A 15,174-nucleotide genomic window follows, 5' to 3' on the forward strand; every position below is an offset into this window, starting at 1 on the left:
TCAAGAGAAATATTTGTGTAAACCCACACAGTAAAACTGTACACAAATAGAATTTTATTCCACAATACAATATTCTCCGATAAAATCGTTTGAACAAATGAATGTAAAAAAAAAAAAAAAAAATACAATTCTCTCTTTATAATTCATGTGTACACAACATTATTTACAATCAATAAAATCTGTCAACACTGTTGTTGTACCTTTGTGAAAAACATCACACAGATAGAAAAACAGACGTGACTTTAAACCCACAAAGTTGGTGTAGCCACCTGAGGAATACAACTGCTACAAAATCTCACACAATGTGTTAAAGGAAAGCTACCAGGGACAGGCTGGAAACAATCGATTGGCATCGAAAGAGAAAGTTTTACATTGTTGCATCTTTACCTGAGTTGGAATATGAATATATTAGCAGCTAAGCTTGGCTCGGCCTCAAGCTAAAGTAAATGAACAGTTGCTGTGTATGTTGCAGAAGCAGCTGCTAAGGCAAAGGAGAATGGTAGCTGCAGAACTTACAGTGGAGGCTGTTCAAAGTATTTAATGAGGTTCTTCAACCTATTTGTTGGCCTTTCATCATCTGAAAGGTTGAAGGTTCACCTCATGTTGCGCAAGATGGTCGACTAACTGTTCCTTCTCAGCATCTGGCTCTGTGATGACGTCTCAGTCAACAATATCTGATTAGACGGCAGCCAGTTAATTTGTAAAATAGCAGAATTTGTTCCAAATTCAGTGCTTCAATTGTGTTTCAAAAAGAATGCCTTATTGTTTAAAAACCTAAAGAACAACCTCCAAGCAGACAGCGTGCAATCATGATTCATATAACGTTTCATGAAATACTTACATCATGTCTCAAACATGACTCCAGATTAGTAAATGTTCAAAATATCAGACACCTCATCCAACGTGGAGCCCTCTAAACATAGGGATTTTTTAGTAGTGTTTAAAAGGCATAAAGGCAAATTTAAAGCAAGATACCCCACACTATAAAATATTTTTAAATATAAAATATACAGTACATACATTCTAGCTTTACAGATGTATAAAAATACCTCATTTCTGTTTCACGCCAACGCAGTTCTCTTTCATAAACATGAAAGAAAAACTATTCTGATTAAAATCTGAATTAACGTTAAGATCTTAACTAAAATTAACCTGAATTTAAACAAGATTAAAATTAAAGTAAATTTTTGGTTGCTATTTGATTGACAGAGAAAGAGAGAGGTTGACTATTAAAAAAAGTACAGGCCTGACTGGCAGAAGAAAGAAACGATGAGGCTGAGTGTATCATGCTGTACATACTGTAATAACTGTATATGTAGATGAAATAAAGAGAGAGTGTTTCTTCCTCCATAGCAGCTTTAGTTTGAATCCAATAAACCCGGTTCTTTTCACTTCAAAGAGACCAACACGAGACCTGGCTTTGGCTCAGTGAACCTGAGAGATAAAGAGATAGGAAAGAAGGTGGGTGACAATGAACACATTGTGCACGTGTATCTGAATTTGTGTGTGTGAGAGTGTGTGTGTGTGTGTGTGTGTGTGTGTGTGTGTGTGTGTGTGTGTGTGTGTGTATACCTGTAGTGTTTGTTAGTGAGGTAGTCTATAACGGCGGGGCGGATGCGGGCCACGCCCCCCTGGCTGTGGTTCCCTCTTCCTGTGATGACAGAGAGCTGAGGTCGACACAGACCCTGCTCACAGTCTACACAGAAAGAGGCCAAAGAGGAACAACACACACAGAATACAGTTAACAGGAGGCACATACACAAACTCTGAAAGGAGTGCTCCATCAATTTTACACATTAAAGTTCAGTTTGATGTGTAGGATCCAGTATTTTTGAAGCTTGATTCAGACTAAGGACTGAAAGTCTGGACATCTCTTCCTCATCTCTTTGGTCCAGAACAAGTGAACAGTACTACAGGTGTGAAAGTGAACTACGATGCAAATGTTGTCTCTGCCATCATCCTTTTGTACTCATAAGACATAGGGGACTGTTATTGTTCTTGATAGCTTCATTCACACATGATAGCACATTTATGGAAAGAGAGATAATGCTTGTGCGGTAATTGCCACCTGGTGCACATTAGGGAGCAGAAGAGAGAGGGATGAGATGAAGATTGAGATGATAAATGTGTTACAGTGATTTTAGAAGGCTATAAAATGCACATTTAATTTCTGCATATTTTCCTTTGTGCTGCAGCATCCTTTTAATTAATCCGAGGGCATTCAATTCAGACTTATACTGTGCTGAATGTGTTGCAGAATTGTTACTAGGTCCAATCGAGTAAGATCGATGCCGTGACTTTTACGTAAAAGTGACCGCAGTGACATGGGACCGACATGTTAAATTGGCATTAGATTAACATAAAGAGGGGCAAGGAAGGGGCTATACCGAGTGTATACAGTACATTTTTAAATACCTGTGGTTTTGTCCTCTAAGACCTGGGCCAGGTGCTCCAGGGCCTCATCTACATGTAGTCCATGGAGGTCCAGGATGTTCTTAGGCAGCAGCGACGAGTTGACCCTCTCAAAAATCTGAACCGCTGCACGGTGATTGGCCTCACGCATCCGCTGGCCATGCATGTGTCCCTAAGAAAGAGCAAGTTAATTTACTCTTCAATCTTCCCCAACCAGTTAGGCTAAAGTTTTTATATAAGAACAAAACAACTTAAATACTTAGAAAGTGCTTCACGGGTGAAAATACCGCTGGGATAGAAACACAGTATAAAAGTAAAACATTCTGCTTCAGCCACTTGCCTGCTGTGCGTAAAATGAGGCCACTTCTTTGCGTCCTTGCTTGTAGGCCTCAGCGGCCATGGCGAAACTCTCCAGCTGTCGGCGCTTCTGCAGGCTTGCCTCGGCCCTGAAGTCGTCATATTGTGGGTCCTCCACATCCTGATAGTTAGGTATGATTGACTCTGGGGGCTTTTGCCTCTGACAAATTAAAAGGACACAGTGACATTGACAGCTAATTAAGGGTGGAAAATGTAATGAACTTCTATATTGTCGGTCTCACTGCACAGTTTGTAGTGATATTGAGGCAGTGATTTTACCTTTTTTTACTTCACATATTTGGACTCTGAACTGTTCTGCTTTGTGGCAGTTCAGCCTCTAGCCAGTTTGTATCTGTTATTGATGGGAATGATGGGGCAAATGTTGTAGTTGCTGTGTGTAAATGAAAAGTACTTAAATCTATATTCTCTCTCTCTACTGTGGTACACGGTTTGATTATAGATGTACTGGCAGTAGAGCATACTATATAATGGATATAATGGATTCTCACTTTAAAAAAAATGTATTTACTATTTTAGGGGCACACTTTCTCTACAGTTACACAGTTGTGATGTATTGTAGATAAACTCTTGCTATATATCATGTATCGCAAAATTGTGTGAATGGTGATATAACTGTCAAAATATCCCGACAGTATTGTGTAGAGCAATACAATGTGATTCCAAAATCAACAACTAAGGGTGAAAAGTAAGTGCTAAAAGGGAATAGATGGAGTAAACAAGTAAAGATCCGGAGGTCAAGAGAGAGATTATACACGAGAATACCTGGTAGTAATTGCACATGTAAAATGGATGTATGCATTTGCTCTGTTCCACTGTTTGTTTCTCCTACTGCCTGTGTTTGTGAATACCTTTTCCCTCTCCCTGCTGGCTGCTCTGTGGTGGTCAGACCGAGGAGCCTCCGGGGCGACAACCGTCTTGACGGGTTCCTCGTCCAGTAGAGAGTGAAGAAACAGCTCAGTCTGGGTCAGGCTGTAGCTACACAAGCGTGAGGACACAGAAATTAGCCAGGAGCATACATGGTTCTACCACATAAGACAAAGATCTTTTAACCTGCTATTAAAAGAACAGACATTGACTTCAGAGCAGTTTAGAGCCTGTTTGCATTAACTACCTCAGAATGGCAAAGGACCGAGTTGTCATGTTAAATTTATTTCAACTTTACTCCTGGTCTTGTAAGTATATGAGGTTGAAGTGTGTCAAACAGTAACAGCCTTAAAGATACACTTGTGTCTCACTTGTGGTCTCTGAAGATGTCCTGGAGGAAATGCCTGTCAATGGTGGGGAAGAGGGAGTAGAGTTGGTTCTCTTTCAACAGGGTGGCTCCATTGCGCCGGTCGAGGTCTGCGCGACTTTGTCTGGTCTGAAAGTAAGACGGTTGTAAAGTGGTCAGGATACGGGTAACAGAGAACAACAACCCAAGATAATGTTATCCAAGATCTTCGTGTGATATAAAATACTAACATCTACAGGTACAGTAGATGTGTGCATTACCTTCTCCATGTTCTTCTGCAAAGCCTGCTCCTCTTTTATAATATCTCTAAGAGAGACATGTGGATGGGACACATTCCAGTGGTCCATGAATGGCATCTGACCACGGGCCTCTGGTTGGCTGACCAATGACATGTAACTATCTGCGGTAAGGAGAAAATGTGTTGGCTGCGTTCGCTCCTGTGGACCTGGTTTGGCTACTTGAGATTCACCCCAGTGTACTGAACCTAAACATTCAAAGGTTGACATTTAGTAGTTGTGAAACAAAATTGTGTTATGTCTAAAATATACATTATTGCACACTGACTTACATGTGTCAAAGTGTGTGTTTGTGTGCGTTTGAATGCAATACAGTATTAATCACATACTGAGCAAATGCATGCAGGTGTTATCATTCCATGATGTGCCATGGATTTTAAATGTGTGTTTTTACGTGTGTGACTTTGTGAACTTACTTTCCTGAAGCAAGTGGAAGGAAAGATTTGCTTGTCTCTGCCTTTCCTGCAAAACACCATTTACAGTCAGATTAACCAACGAAGACCCACTTAAAGTCGCGTAAAGTAAATCAAAATATCAGGGTAGATTAACTGTTGATGAACTGATGCTGATAAAGTATCGCTGCTGAATGTTAAAGAACTCACCTGGATTGTTTCCTTCCACTTCTGGTGGAGCAGTTTAGCCAGGTTCAGGTCCATCTGCACTTCAAAGTCATCAGTGGAGCATGTACCTGAATAAGGTGAATCAAAGAGGACAGATACGTCAGTTCAGAGTAGAAGACAAGGATAAAGACCATTATTGTTATTGGTTCAGTCAATTGATTAATGAACACTAAAGGCCGGATCCTGTTTCAAGTACTTTTCAGATCATCTAACAGCGAACTTTTGGATATATCTGACAATCATAACCATATTATGTAGCAACTGGCCAATTGTGTGGAACAATGAAAGAGTCTGAACTTCTCTTAAAGCTCTCACACGACTACTTTCATCATTTTTGGTGTGTACAGTTGTGTGTAACACCATAAATGCTTGTAAGTAGAGACTGTCCGGAAGTGTGTGCCATTACGCCATTTGTACAGATAACCACATCTCACCTTACCCCTGTGGGTATAAACAGTTTCCTTTGTACGTGAAGGAAAGACGTCATACAACCTAGTTACTTTGAGGCGTACTGACGCCCTAAAACTTGCATTGTCATTTGAGCATTAAATGTGCTGCTTACGAATTTTTTCAGCACGATACCTGTGTGTTAGTTACCTGGGTCTACTCCCACAGGACCAAACAGTTCAGTTAGCTGTAGTGCCAGCTCAGTAGGTAGTTTCAGCTCCACACTCTGAATGTCCAGGTGTCTGCTCCTTCTCTCCTCCACGTGCCTCCTTTCAGTCCTCTCCTCCTTACTCTGTTTATTCTCTCTGTCTATCTCCTCTAGGTCAGCCTGCAGCAGCCAGTGAACCTCGTCCATGCTGGGACTCTCGACCTCAGTCTCAGTCCTGGACTCTGCAATTATTACTCCATCATCTAAGCTCCCACCACAAGCGCCACCTTCTAGATCAGGTTCTGATATAACTTTCTGTTCAGTGTTGTCTCTTTCTTTTGTTGCTTTAGGCAGACTAAGTTCTGTCTGAGGAGGTTTTTCAGAGTGTGAGGTTGCATCAGAAGGACTTTTGTTTCTAAGTGGGGTAGCTATACCTTCAAAACTCAGTAAGTCAGTATTACTGGAGCTCTTATTTGACTCACTAACTGTCCCAGAGGTTGACCGCTGTGTCCCCTCCTCAAACCAAGCTGACCTTCCCTTTGGCAAATCTTCAGAGGGGCACTCACCTAACACGTTAGGACACAACCTAGTTTCTGCAACCTCGCCTAAAGCTCCACACAGACTGGATGTTTTCTGGTTATCTTCACCCTCAGCACCATCCTCTTCCTCCACCTTCCTTTCCTCCTCATCATCCTCATCTTTAAAGAAACTCTCTCCGGAGTCCAGCAGCAGGTTGGTGGTCCATTCTAGGTCCTGATGGCATTTGTCATACAAATCTTCTAATATATCAAAACGAACTAGTTTAAAATGACGGCTGAGAATGCACAAGCTCTCAAGCCGGTCTTGAGTTGCCTCAAGCTCCTTTTCCTCCACCTGTGTGCCTTTCTCATGCACCACCTGGTAGGGTACTTCTTTGTGGCCAGATGGGTGAACTGCAACCGCTGCAGAAACTACAGAGGATAGCTCTGGCACAAAGCGAGACGAGTCGCCATACAGGACTGCGAAGTTACTGGAGTTGCTGCACGTAGTGACGGCTGTAGCATCAGGGCTGTCTTGACGACTGAGTCGCCAAAGAAGGGCAAAGTCTTGAGGTTCTGTCTGGGTGAAGCAGCCTGTGTCTACCAGAGAAGAAGGGGGAGAAGGAGGCTGCAGGTATGCCTCAGATTGAGACTCGGTCAACAGGTCAAAGTTTGGTTTAAGGTCAAGGCTGGTGTTACAGTTAGGATTAAAGCTAGGTTTGACATCTGTGTTAATGCTATTCTGACTACTGTCTACGTTTTGAGCTGCGGTACTGGGGGACTCAGGAGTATTCAATGAAGAACCAGGGCAGTTTTGAGTGAAGGTTAGGGCTAGCTTGCACTGCTTCCCTGATCTGCGACCCTGACGCTGCTTTCTCTCCTGACTGCCTCCACTGAAAGCACTGCCTTCTGCGTCCACAGAGCCCTCACACATTGGACTCCTACACACCTCACTAACATAGCTACCATCAGCCTCAGTTCTAGTCTCTCTGCCATCCTCTGTGTCACCAGGTTCTGTACCGACCTCACCTTCAATACTGCGGCTTCCCACGCCGTCATGGCATATATTTGTCTCAGCAGTTTCTGAGATGAGTAGTGAATCAGCAGTGATAGCTGAGTGAGGATATGTACAGTTGGGTTTTTCTCTGCCAATTTCTGACACTTGATCATTCCCTCCAGTTGCAATACTTGCTTCAATTTCAATTTTAAGTTCCTCCCAGTTATCAATTCTCGATTTCCTGACCCTACCAGAGTCAGCTGCCTTCCAGCCTAACACACAGTCAGGTAATTCACCTCTGCTGTCGTTAACCCTGTTCATATTTTGCTCTCTCTCTTCACTGTTAGATTTACTGCCACAGGATTCCTCAAACCTGCCATCTGCCTCCTCTTCTTTCAGTAATTCCTCATCAGAGCTCAGGGAAAGGGAGGAAGAACACGAAGAACCGGTCTGAATGGCACCTACACCTGTCTGAATGAGGTCAAGAACCTTCTGAAACTCTGTTAGACCGGGTCCAGGCTGCACTTTCACTTTATTTCCGTTACCGTCTTTAGCCACACCCTCATCTTCCTTCCCATTTCTTTCTTTATTCCTTTCTCTTCTCCTCACCTGTCGCTGCTCGAGGGACCCTTCGGAAGGCCAATCCCCTAAAAAATCCAAAATTTTAGGCATTCCCTTTTCTTCGTCATCTCTCACCACCTCAACTCCTTCTGCTTCCTCTTCCTTTACCTTTTCTTTCTCCTTTGCCTCGCTCTCTGATTGGTTCGCATCTTTCACCAAATCTGCAGGCTCTATCTTGTCTAAACCAGAACTCCTGTTTGACCTCTCTCTCCTCACCCTCTGTCCAATAGACTCAGAGAAAGCCACAGGTATTTCATCCCCACGATGATCTTCGTTCATCACCGACTCCACAATACAGTCTGGGATTCCCTGATCTGGTGAACGTCTCAGCTGCAACTGAGCTTTCAAATCAGAATCTAATTCCCCCAAATCCATGTCATTATCCCCATCGGAGGCTTCAGGGTCTTCCATAGGTCTGCTGGTAGGCTGGAAATTGAGCGACTCAGTAGATGTGTGGTCGCCGTCTTCCAGCTTTCCCACCTCACTTGAACGCCCAACAGACGACACGTCAGGAAGAGAGGAAAACAGCTGGGAGCGGGATTTCTTACACCTCTCAGTTAATCCAGGTTGCCCCACAAGATCAGGACAAGGTGTTTCAGACACCAGTCTAGAGAAAAAACAGAGAGGTATGATAAACATTATGCTAAACACATCAACATTTGATATTTGGATGATCATTGGTCATTGCATGCGCATAAATGTGTATTTTCATTTATTTTAACTCAACTGGGTTTGTTTTATGCACAATTTGAATCAATATAGTAAATAACTATACTAATTCTATGCATTTCTGACACTGTCAATGTTTACACTGATTTTCCCTTGAGTCAGCAGTGTGACAAGAGAGATCTATTCTGCTGTAGTAAAAAAAGTAGGAGGGAAGATATTTTAAAAAAAATTACAATAATTTTTCCATGTTTTACATGAACGCAATTCGATATAGATGACTTAAAAGCAGATCTGTATGAAGTCAAACTTTTGTAAGTTAAACTCACTGTGAGCTGCTGTTCTCCAGAAGGAGGCCCTGTTTCCACTCAGGCATGTGTGAACCCATGATAGATTGGACTGTGACGAAACGCTCATATCCGTTGAGCATGCGGCGGATTGTTTCCACTGACACGTTATGTGTGGTACGTCTGCACATGCCCACAGACACACACAAACAAATTGATAAAAGGACACAAAACTGAAATATATCACCTTTAAACTCCAAACAAAAAAAATCATTTAGTTGACATTTTAGATTAAATACAGATAATACTGTAATTCTCACCTCTCCAGTTCTCTGGGCTTGTTCTTCCACCAGGTGTCCGGCTCTCGGAACAGCACTTTATACCCATGTTTCAGCGCCTAGGACAGAAATGATCACCAACCCTTTTAGCAGTTCATACTTTGAACTATGTCCAGCAACATTACACAAAAGGAAAGATACCATGATGGTAAGTATTTTATTTTTCATCGAGATGATCGCAAGATAAATAGTAAAAATATAAAAGTCAAATTATAAAGTAATCTACCAAGAAAGTGTGCTTGCATGTATTTGAGGTCTATGGGATGATGTGGCATTGCCTCTATGTTGCAGCAAAAGCTGAGCCAGTTTCATCTTTTTTGCAGGATGATCCCACATGGTTGTGCTAGAGCCCCACGCGTTGGCACCCTGTTGCATTGCCAGAATGGCTCCATCTAACTATAAACGGTGGAATCTTTGTCTTTCGGTATTTCAATTTTTCTCGACACCCGCTCATCTGATCAACTTCAAACGTCACGTGTGTATGCCGGGGACCCATGGAAGTGCAGTGTCAACTGTGAAGTTTTTGGAGTGGGCGGTTCTCGAGAAAACTTCAAACAAGGCTTTTCTATATGTTAGTTGACATGAAGAAAGAGGTGCAACTACACCACGAGGGTGGTGCGGCAACCAGACAGTTTACAGCATGCATATGCCAGGTTTTAAGAAAGGCAGAACTGCCGTCACCCAGACACTATCGGAGCAGAGATGGGCAGCCAACTCCAGAAAGGACGTGTTTACTCAAGCATTTTTAGGGGACACAGCTAAGTCATGGAAGGTGTATTGCCTGGCCCATTTACAGTGTCATGAATTAGATGGATTAGCTCTTCTCCAGACTAATTAGTGCAACAACAAAAAAAAGATTCACATGAGATTTGTTACTGTGCTGAATGAATTGCTAGTGAGCTGACTGACCTGTGCCACATAGGGTTTCATCTCCCAACCCTGCATGTTGGTATTGTCAATGATGATGGGGTTAGTGCCCCTCTCAAAAGCTTCCTTGGCTGTGGGATAATGTTTGCATAAGAGACAACACAAGAGAAACAAAGCATTTGTTGTTTTAGTATAATTGGCATCAAACTGATGGAATTTTGAAGGGAAACAATAGCAATCAATTAGAGATAAAAAAAAAATCTTTAAAGAGGTTGCAAAGGAATGTGGACTTGCTAAGGCTGCATCACTTCTTATCAAAACTGTGTGTGTGTGTGTTATTTACCTCGTTTATGGTTCCACTCATGGGCCTCCCCCAGAACAGTGGGGTCAAACTGATATTTTCCATGGCGACTAAAATAGTCATCAGTGCTCAGTATGACTCCACCTGGGTTATGCTCCAACAAGGCTCTGTAGAGAGACACACAGATTCATAAAGATGAGTGTCAAGTGATGGAACACAGGTTGTGATTGCTGTAGAATAAGCCCATGAAAAAACTAAAGAGATGACAATGGATTTTAGGAAGAATCCTCCAGTCATCTCTCTTGTAATGACTAATGATCAAGCCGTCAAGTTTTGTGCAGCAGTATAACTGCCTTGCCACTGTAATTGGTGACAAGCTAACCTTCAAGGTACGGGTAGATGCTGTGTGTACAAAACCCCATCAGCGCATGTCTTTGAAGTTTTGATGTTGACAATACCTTCACAAAAACATTTTACTCGTTTTATTGAATCTGTCCTGACATTCCCCGTTGTCTGCTGGTATGAGTCACTTAACCTCAAAAACAGAAACAGGTTGCAGGGTATTGTCCATGTGTGTAGCAAAATTGTTTGCACATCCTTGAATGACTCATCTTCAGAAAGTTAGGACTTTGAAGACACTAGCCGCCCCCTGTTCAAGGAGATCAAGTTTCTTCCATCTGTCTGCCATCATGCAGGAAAAATAGATTTAAGAACTAATTTGTCCCAGCTGCCACTGGCCTTTTAAATAACTCAGTGTGATTTCTATGTCATATTTATTTTTCCATTATTATTGTTTATCTCATGGTTGTGTGTTTACTGCTGAGTGTACAACAAACTGCCCCTCGGGTATAATTGAGATAGAGATACCCTTGATCCTTGAGCCTTGATTCTTGCTGACTCGCAACAGTGGCTGCAATAGTGTTTCTAAATTCGTGAATCTGCTCTCTTGATAAAATACTACACTTGCATTAAACTTGTGGTTAATCAACTCACAACTGAGAAATCTGATATATTTCATATTTAGATTACGTAACTGTGTTGCTAGCTATTCTTTTAGCAGTTATCACTGCTCTAAATTTAAACGTATATATAACATATAAAACAAGGCGAAATAAGTGTATAACCCACAATATATAAATATTCTAGAAAAAGTCAAAAAGATGAGTGGATTTTCAGATTCATTGTGAAGGCGTGCACTGATTTGGTTTCTCTGAGACTTTGCGGGAGGCTGTTGCAGAGTCATATCAAAAGCCAAAGAGTTATCATCTTCAGTTTACAGCCTTGACCTCTGAATAGCCAGAGGTCCCTACTCTTAAGATCTGAGGCCCCTTTCAGTGGTAAGAGGTCCATGACTATGTAATGCCTTTTATGTGATAAGTAAATTACCAAAAAAAAAAAAAAAAAAATCATTCCTAACAAGCCAAGAAAATGAGTTAACAATCATTTATGTGACTGTCTTAGCTTGTTAAAAAACAAAAAAATTAAAAAAACAACAACATTAGTATCAGCATGCTGTCAAACCAAATGATTATTTTTCAGTAAATAGTTGTTTCTTATTCTGGCATTACTGGCATATAACCAAGTCTCCACTATGCCAACTGTAGCTGTGATACCACTACAAACTGTACTTCTAAACAACACACATAACTAGAAAGCACAGCCTATTTCTATTTAGAGAATCCCAAGACTCTTACCTGGCCAACTTTGACTTGCCAGATCCTGGAGCACCACGTAGCAGCACGAGCACCTTCCCTTCTAAACGAAGCCTGCTGTACTGGGCAGGAAGCTGCGGAGCAGCTGGCAAGGCCCAGGACTTTGAATTAGTTGCTGAAGGTTTGAGAGGTGCTTGACCGACAGGAGCGTGACTCAGCCAGGGAGAGGCATGCCTTGACTGGCTGGGCCATTTGGAAGGTGTTTGAACCACAGGGGTAATGAAGGTTGGCCCCTGGTTTGCATGGATATGGGGAGAAAACACCGGTGCCTCCAGGTTCCAGGGCGATGTCATGCAGCCAAGAGGCTCCCGATTCAACATGTTCACCTTAGATCTTGCTCCTCCAACTATCCCATCAGTTGGCATGACCCCAGCCCGCTCTGAAAGACTGTGTGGTGGGTCTTGCTTTTTATACACCTGGAAAGCCGAAGGACGTCCCAAAGCTGCCAGATCCAAAGGACGGTTTGGTTTGTCTGCAGGTGTCTCTGTCAATAGATGTGTGAAATCCACCACTGACTGCTGCCTGTCAGCGGTCTCACTGTCCCAAGAGCTGAGCTGGTTGAGTGGAGAGGAAGTTCCAGACGTTTGCTCTCCCAAGTCTCCCAATGGGCACGCCTGCTCAGCAGAGGGCCCTCGAGATCTGAGCTCCTGGCCGGACTGAAGCAGCTCAGGGAGGGCCTGTAGTGGAAATGGTGGTGGAGGGAGAGAGGAAAGGGATGCACCAGCAGATAAATACTGGGTGCTGTGCTGAACTTTCTTAACATCTTGCTGTGCAGTCAGTGTCTCTAGCTCCTGATCAACTAGCAGGTCCAGCTCCTCAGTGAGGAGGATGGTGGAGGGAGGAGAGGAGGGCGGCTGTGATGGCTTGGACGAGTCCGGGTCTGGTCTAGGTTCGGAAAAGTGTCGGGGGCTGAGCAGGGCTGCAGCAGTGCGCTCAAAGCCAGAGGGGGGGGGGGGAATCGGGACTGCAACTTCGGCAGCCACAGACAGCTCCAAGAGGGAGTCCATTGCATTTTCACCTAGAACACAAACAGGGAACACAAAAATACCAAGAAAAAGAAAAGAGTGAGACAGTCAATTTCTACTATTTTTAACATTTAAAATTCACGATTCTGGCTTGATTGTCAGTGGAAAATCAGTTTCAGAGCTGCTTCGCTGTCTCCTTTACCCCCTTTACACAGTAAACCTGACAGTGAAGAATAGTGCAGGGCTGATACTTTGATGCAGGCTCCTTAATGTAGTTGTGTAAACTCCTGCTGCTATAGCTGTTCAGACAGGACTCTGAAGTCCTCTGACCAGATATTACTGACTGCACCTTGGTTAAACGTTACCTGTTGTGCCCCTGGCTCTGGAATAACCTTTTACTGGATAAACGTTGTCAACAGTGCGGACAGCTCGAACTAGTGTCTGGAAAAATACTTGTGCAGACATCGATGGGTTTTGTTTTGCCTTGTTTGGTATTTCTATATTTCCTGACTCTAAAAGCACTTGGTGACAATCGTATATGTTATACGGGTTAACCCCAAGTCGTGGAGACAACATACAAGCGGTATCTGACATTCATACGGATTGGGGAAGCAGGGACTGGCAAATTCATATCTTATCTAAACAGGCACAACGGATGGAAAAGGTTGCGCTGGTTGGTGAACCTAAGAAATGCAAGGTGCAGTTTTAGTTCGCTGCTGATATTGTCAATAATGCACATGGGACCTCCACCGTGGAGTAATCTCATGTGGTAAAATGCTTTAACCCTGTCAGAAAACACACTGCTAACAAGCTACCCAGCTAACTGGTTAGCCGGGTTAAACCGAAGTAGCATGCCCCAAGAGTCACCCAGCAGGTTGGACAACGTGTTTTCCGCGTTTTGTGTTACCTTTAAAATCACACTCGGACAACACGATGTATATAACTTCGGGGTCCAGGTGTGAGAACATCTCCTGCATGGTTTTGGCTATTTTCTCCTTGGCGGAGCCGGAGAGCGAGTCGCTGGATGGAAAGTTGCTCGCCATGGCACCGTCGTATCCCTGAGGTAGTCGGTAGCCCGCGCTGTGGCCGAGGCTTCCCCCTTCCGACGGCCCGCCGGGGACTCTGGCCGGGCTCTGGCCGTTTTTCTTTCTCCGAGGCATTCGGTGACCGACGCGTCGCCGCCGGTCGCGGCTCTCGGTAGCGGCTAACGAGGGCTAACTAAGTAGCTACGTAAGGCTGGCCCGGAGCTGAAAACATGCCTCTGTAGTATCGGTTACAGTAACGAAAGCGCAGAAACTCACGGTTATGATATCTAACAGCACTCCAAGTGGTGGAAATACATCGGGGAAACCACGAGCTGTGCCAAGTCCGAGGTCCGACACAGAGCTCAACGCCGGGAATCACGACTGCGATTTCAAAATAAAACGATGGTCGCTGGCCTGTCTGAACTGCTAACGATTAAACAGTGGTTTCACCGAAAGTCTCCCTTCACTCAAAAACGTGTTTCGCTTATCGTCGCTTCACTCGGACATCTGATCTTCACCAGATCTGATCTGCAGATTGATGGACATGCAGAGTTTTTTTTAAGAGCAGAAGGCTTGTTTCACATGCATCTGCTGGAGAGGGGAAGTTTTCTCTGTGCACGTCTTAAATCTCAGTTTAGGCATGTACTGTACGCAAGGACGTGGTTTTGTAACATCAGAGCTTTTATTTTTTGGAAGTCAGCCCCGGTCCAATACGTGTGATGTGGAAACCTGGACGCCTCCAGTGCGCAAACACCGAGAGTGAGCCTTTGGGTGAAGTGCGAGGAACTCGCATCCAAAGGTTCAATGTGTTGAAACGAACAACATTTGCATAGTCATAAATATGTATTTTTCAACAGGGGAGGAGTACGAGATGTAATTTTAGGGATTTTTTTAACTGGTCAACCGAACTTTTTGTGGAAAAAGCCTTTTAAAACGCAAATTATTATTCAAAGAGTATTCGATGTGTCTTCAAAAAACATGTCTGGACGCGATCATTCAGTAAAAGTAGCGGTGTAGCGATGAAAAAATACTCCGTACCTGCAATAGAAGTAGAGGTACAGAACTAAGCTGTTATGAGCAAAAGTAACTAAAGTAAAAGTACTCACGCAGCCACACGGCCCCTGTCATTGTGAACTTGTACTTATAATTTATACTATTTTACTGGATTGCGATTAGTGACACATCAACATGTAAGCAGCATTTTAATGCCATAGTTGGTCGAGGTAGTGCTAATTTGAACTACTTTACATATTGTTGTATTATTTGATTATAACAATATCTTTTATAAAGTGGTCACATTGTATGTAAAGTCTAGTAACCAGCTGTCAAATGAATGTAGTGGAGT

The 15,174-nt window shown here is 43.2% G+C and overlaps 1 protein-coding gene across 3 annotated transcripts; it reads right to left on the reverse strand.

Annotated features, from left to right (window-relative positions):
- Positions 1 to 1,342: 1,342 nt before the first annotated feature.
- n4bp2 (NEDD4 binding protein 2) lies at positions 1,343 to 14,278 on the reverse strand. Of its 3 annotated transcripts, none has more exons than XM_040146229.1 (16): positions 13,712 to 14,278; positions 11,822 to 12,857; positions 10,170 to 10,294; positions 9,869 to 9,957; positions 8,942 to 9,018; positions 8,664 to 8,804; positions 5,535 to 8,275; positions 4,920 to 5,005; positions 4,734 to 4,779; positions 4,282 to 4,421; positions 4,026 to 4,150; positions 3,639 to 3,765; positions 2,753 to 2,929; positions 2,416 to 2,584; positions 1,573 to 1,696; positions 1,343 to 1,434 (listed from the first exon to the last, which is right to left on the reverse strand). In XM_040146229.1, exons 1-16 carry the CDS (start codon positions 13,962 to 13,964, stop codon positions 1,389 to 1,391), a joined length of 5,502 nt encoding a protein of 1,833 aa, XP_040002163.1. In that variant the 5' UTR covers positions 13,965 to 14,278; the 3' UTR covers positions 1,343 to 1,388. The 3 variants fall into 3 exon arrangements, with proteins under 3 accessions (XP_040002163.1, XP_040002162.1, XP_040002164.1); XM_040146228.1 differs by having other exon boundaries at positions 4,282 to 4,505; positions 13,712 to 14,277; XM_040146230.1 differs by having other exon boundaries at positions 4,282 to 4,505; positions 14,106 to 14,276.
- Positions 14,279 to 15,174: the final 896 nt, after the last annotated feature.

This window comes from Xiphias gladius, chromosome 15 (assembly GCF_016859285.1).
Source record: "Xiphias gladius isolate SHS-SW01 ecotype Sanya breed wild chromosome 15, ASM1685928v1, whole genome shotgun sequence".
Lineage (NCBI taxonomy): Eukaryota > Metazoa > Chordata > Actinopteri > Istiophoriformes > Xiphiidae > Xiphias > Xiphias gladius.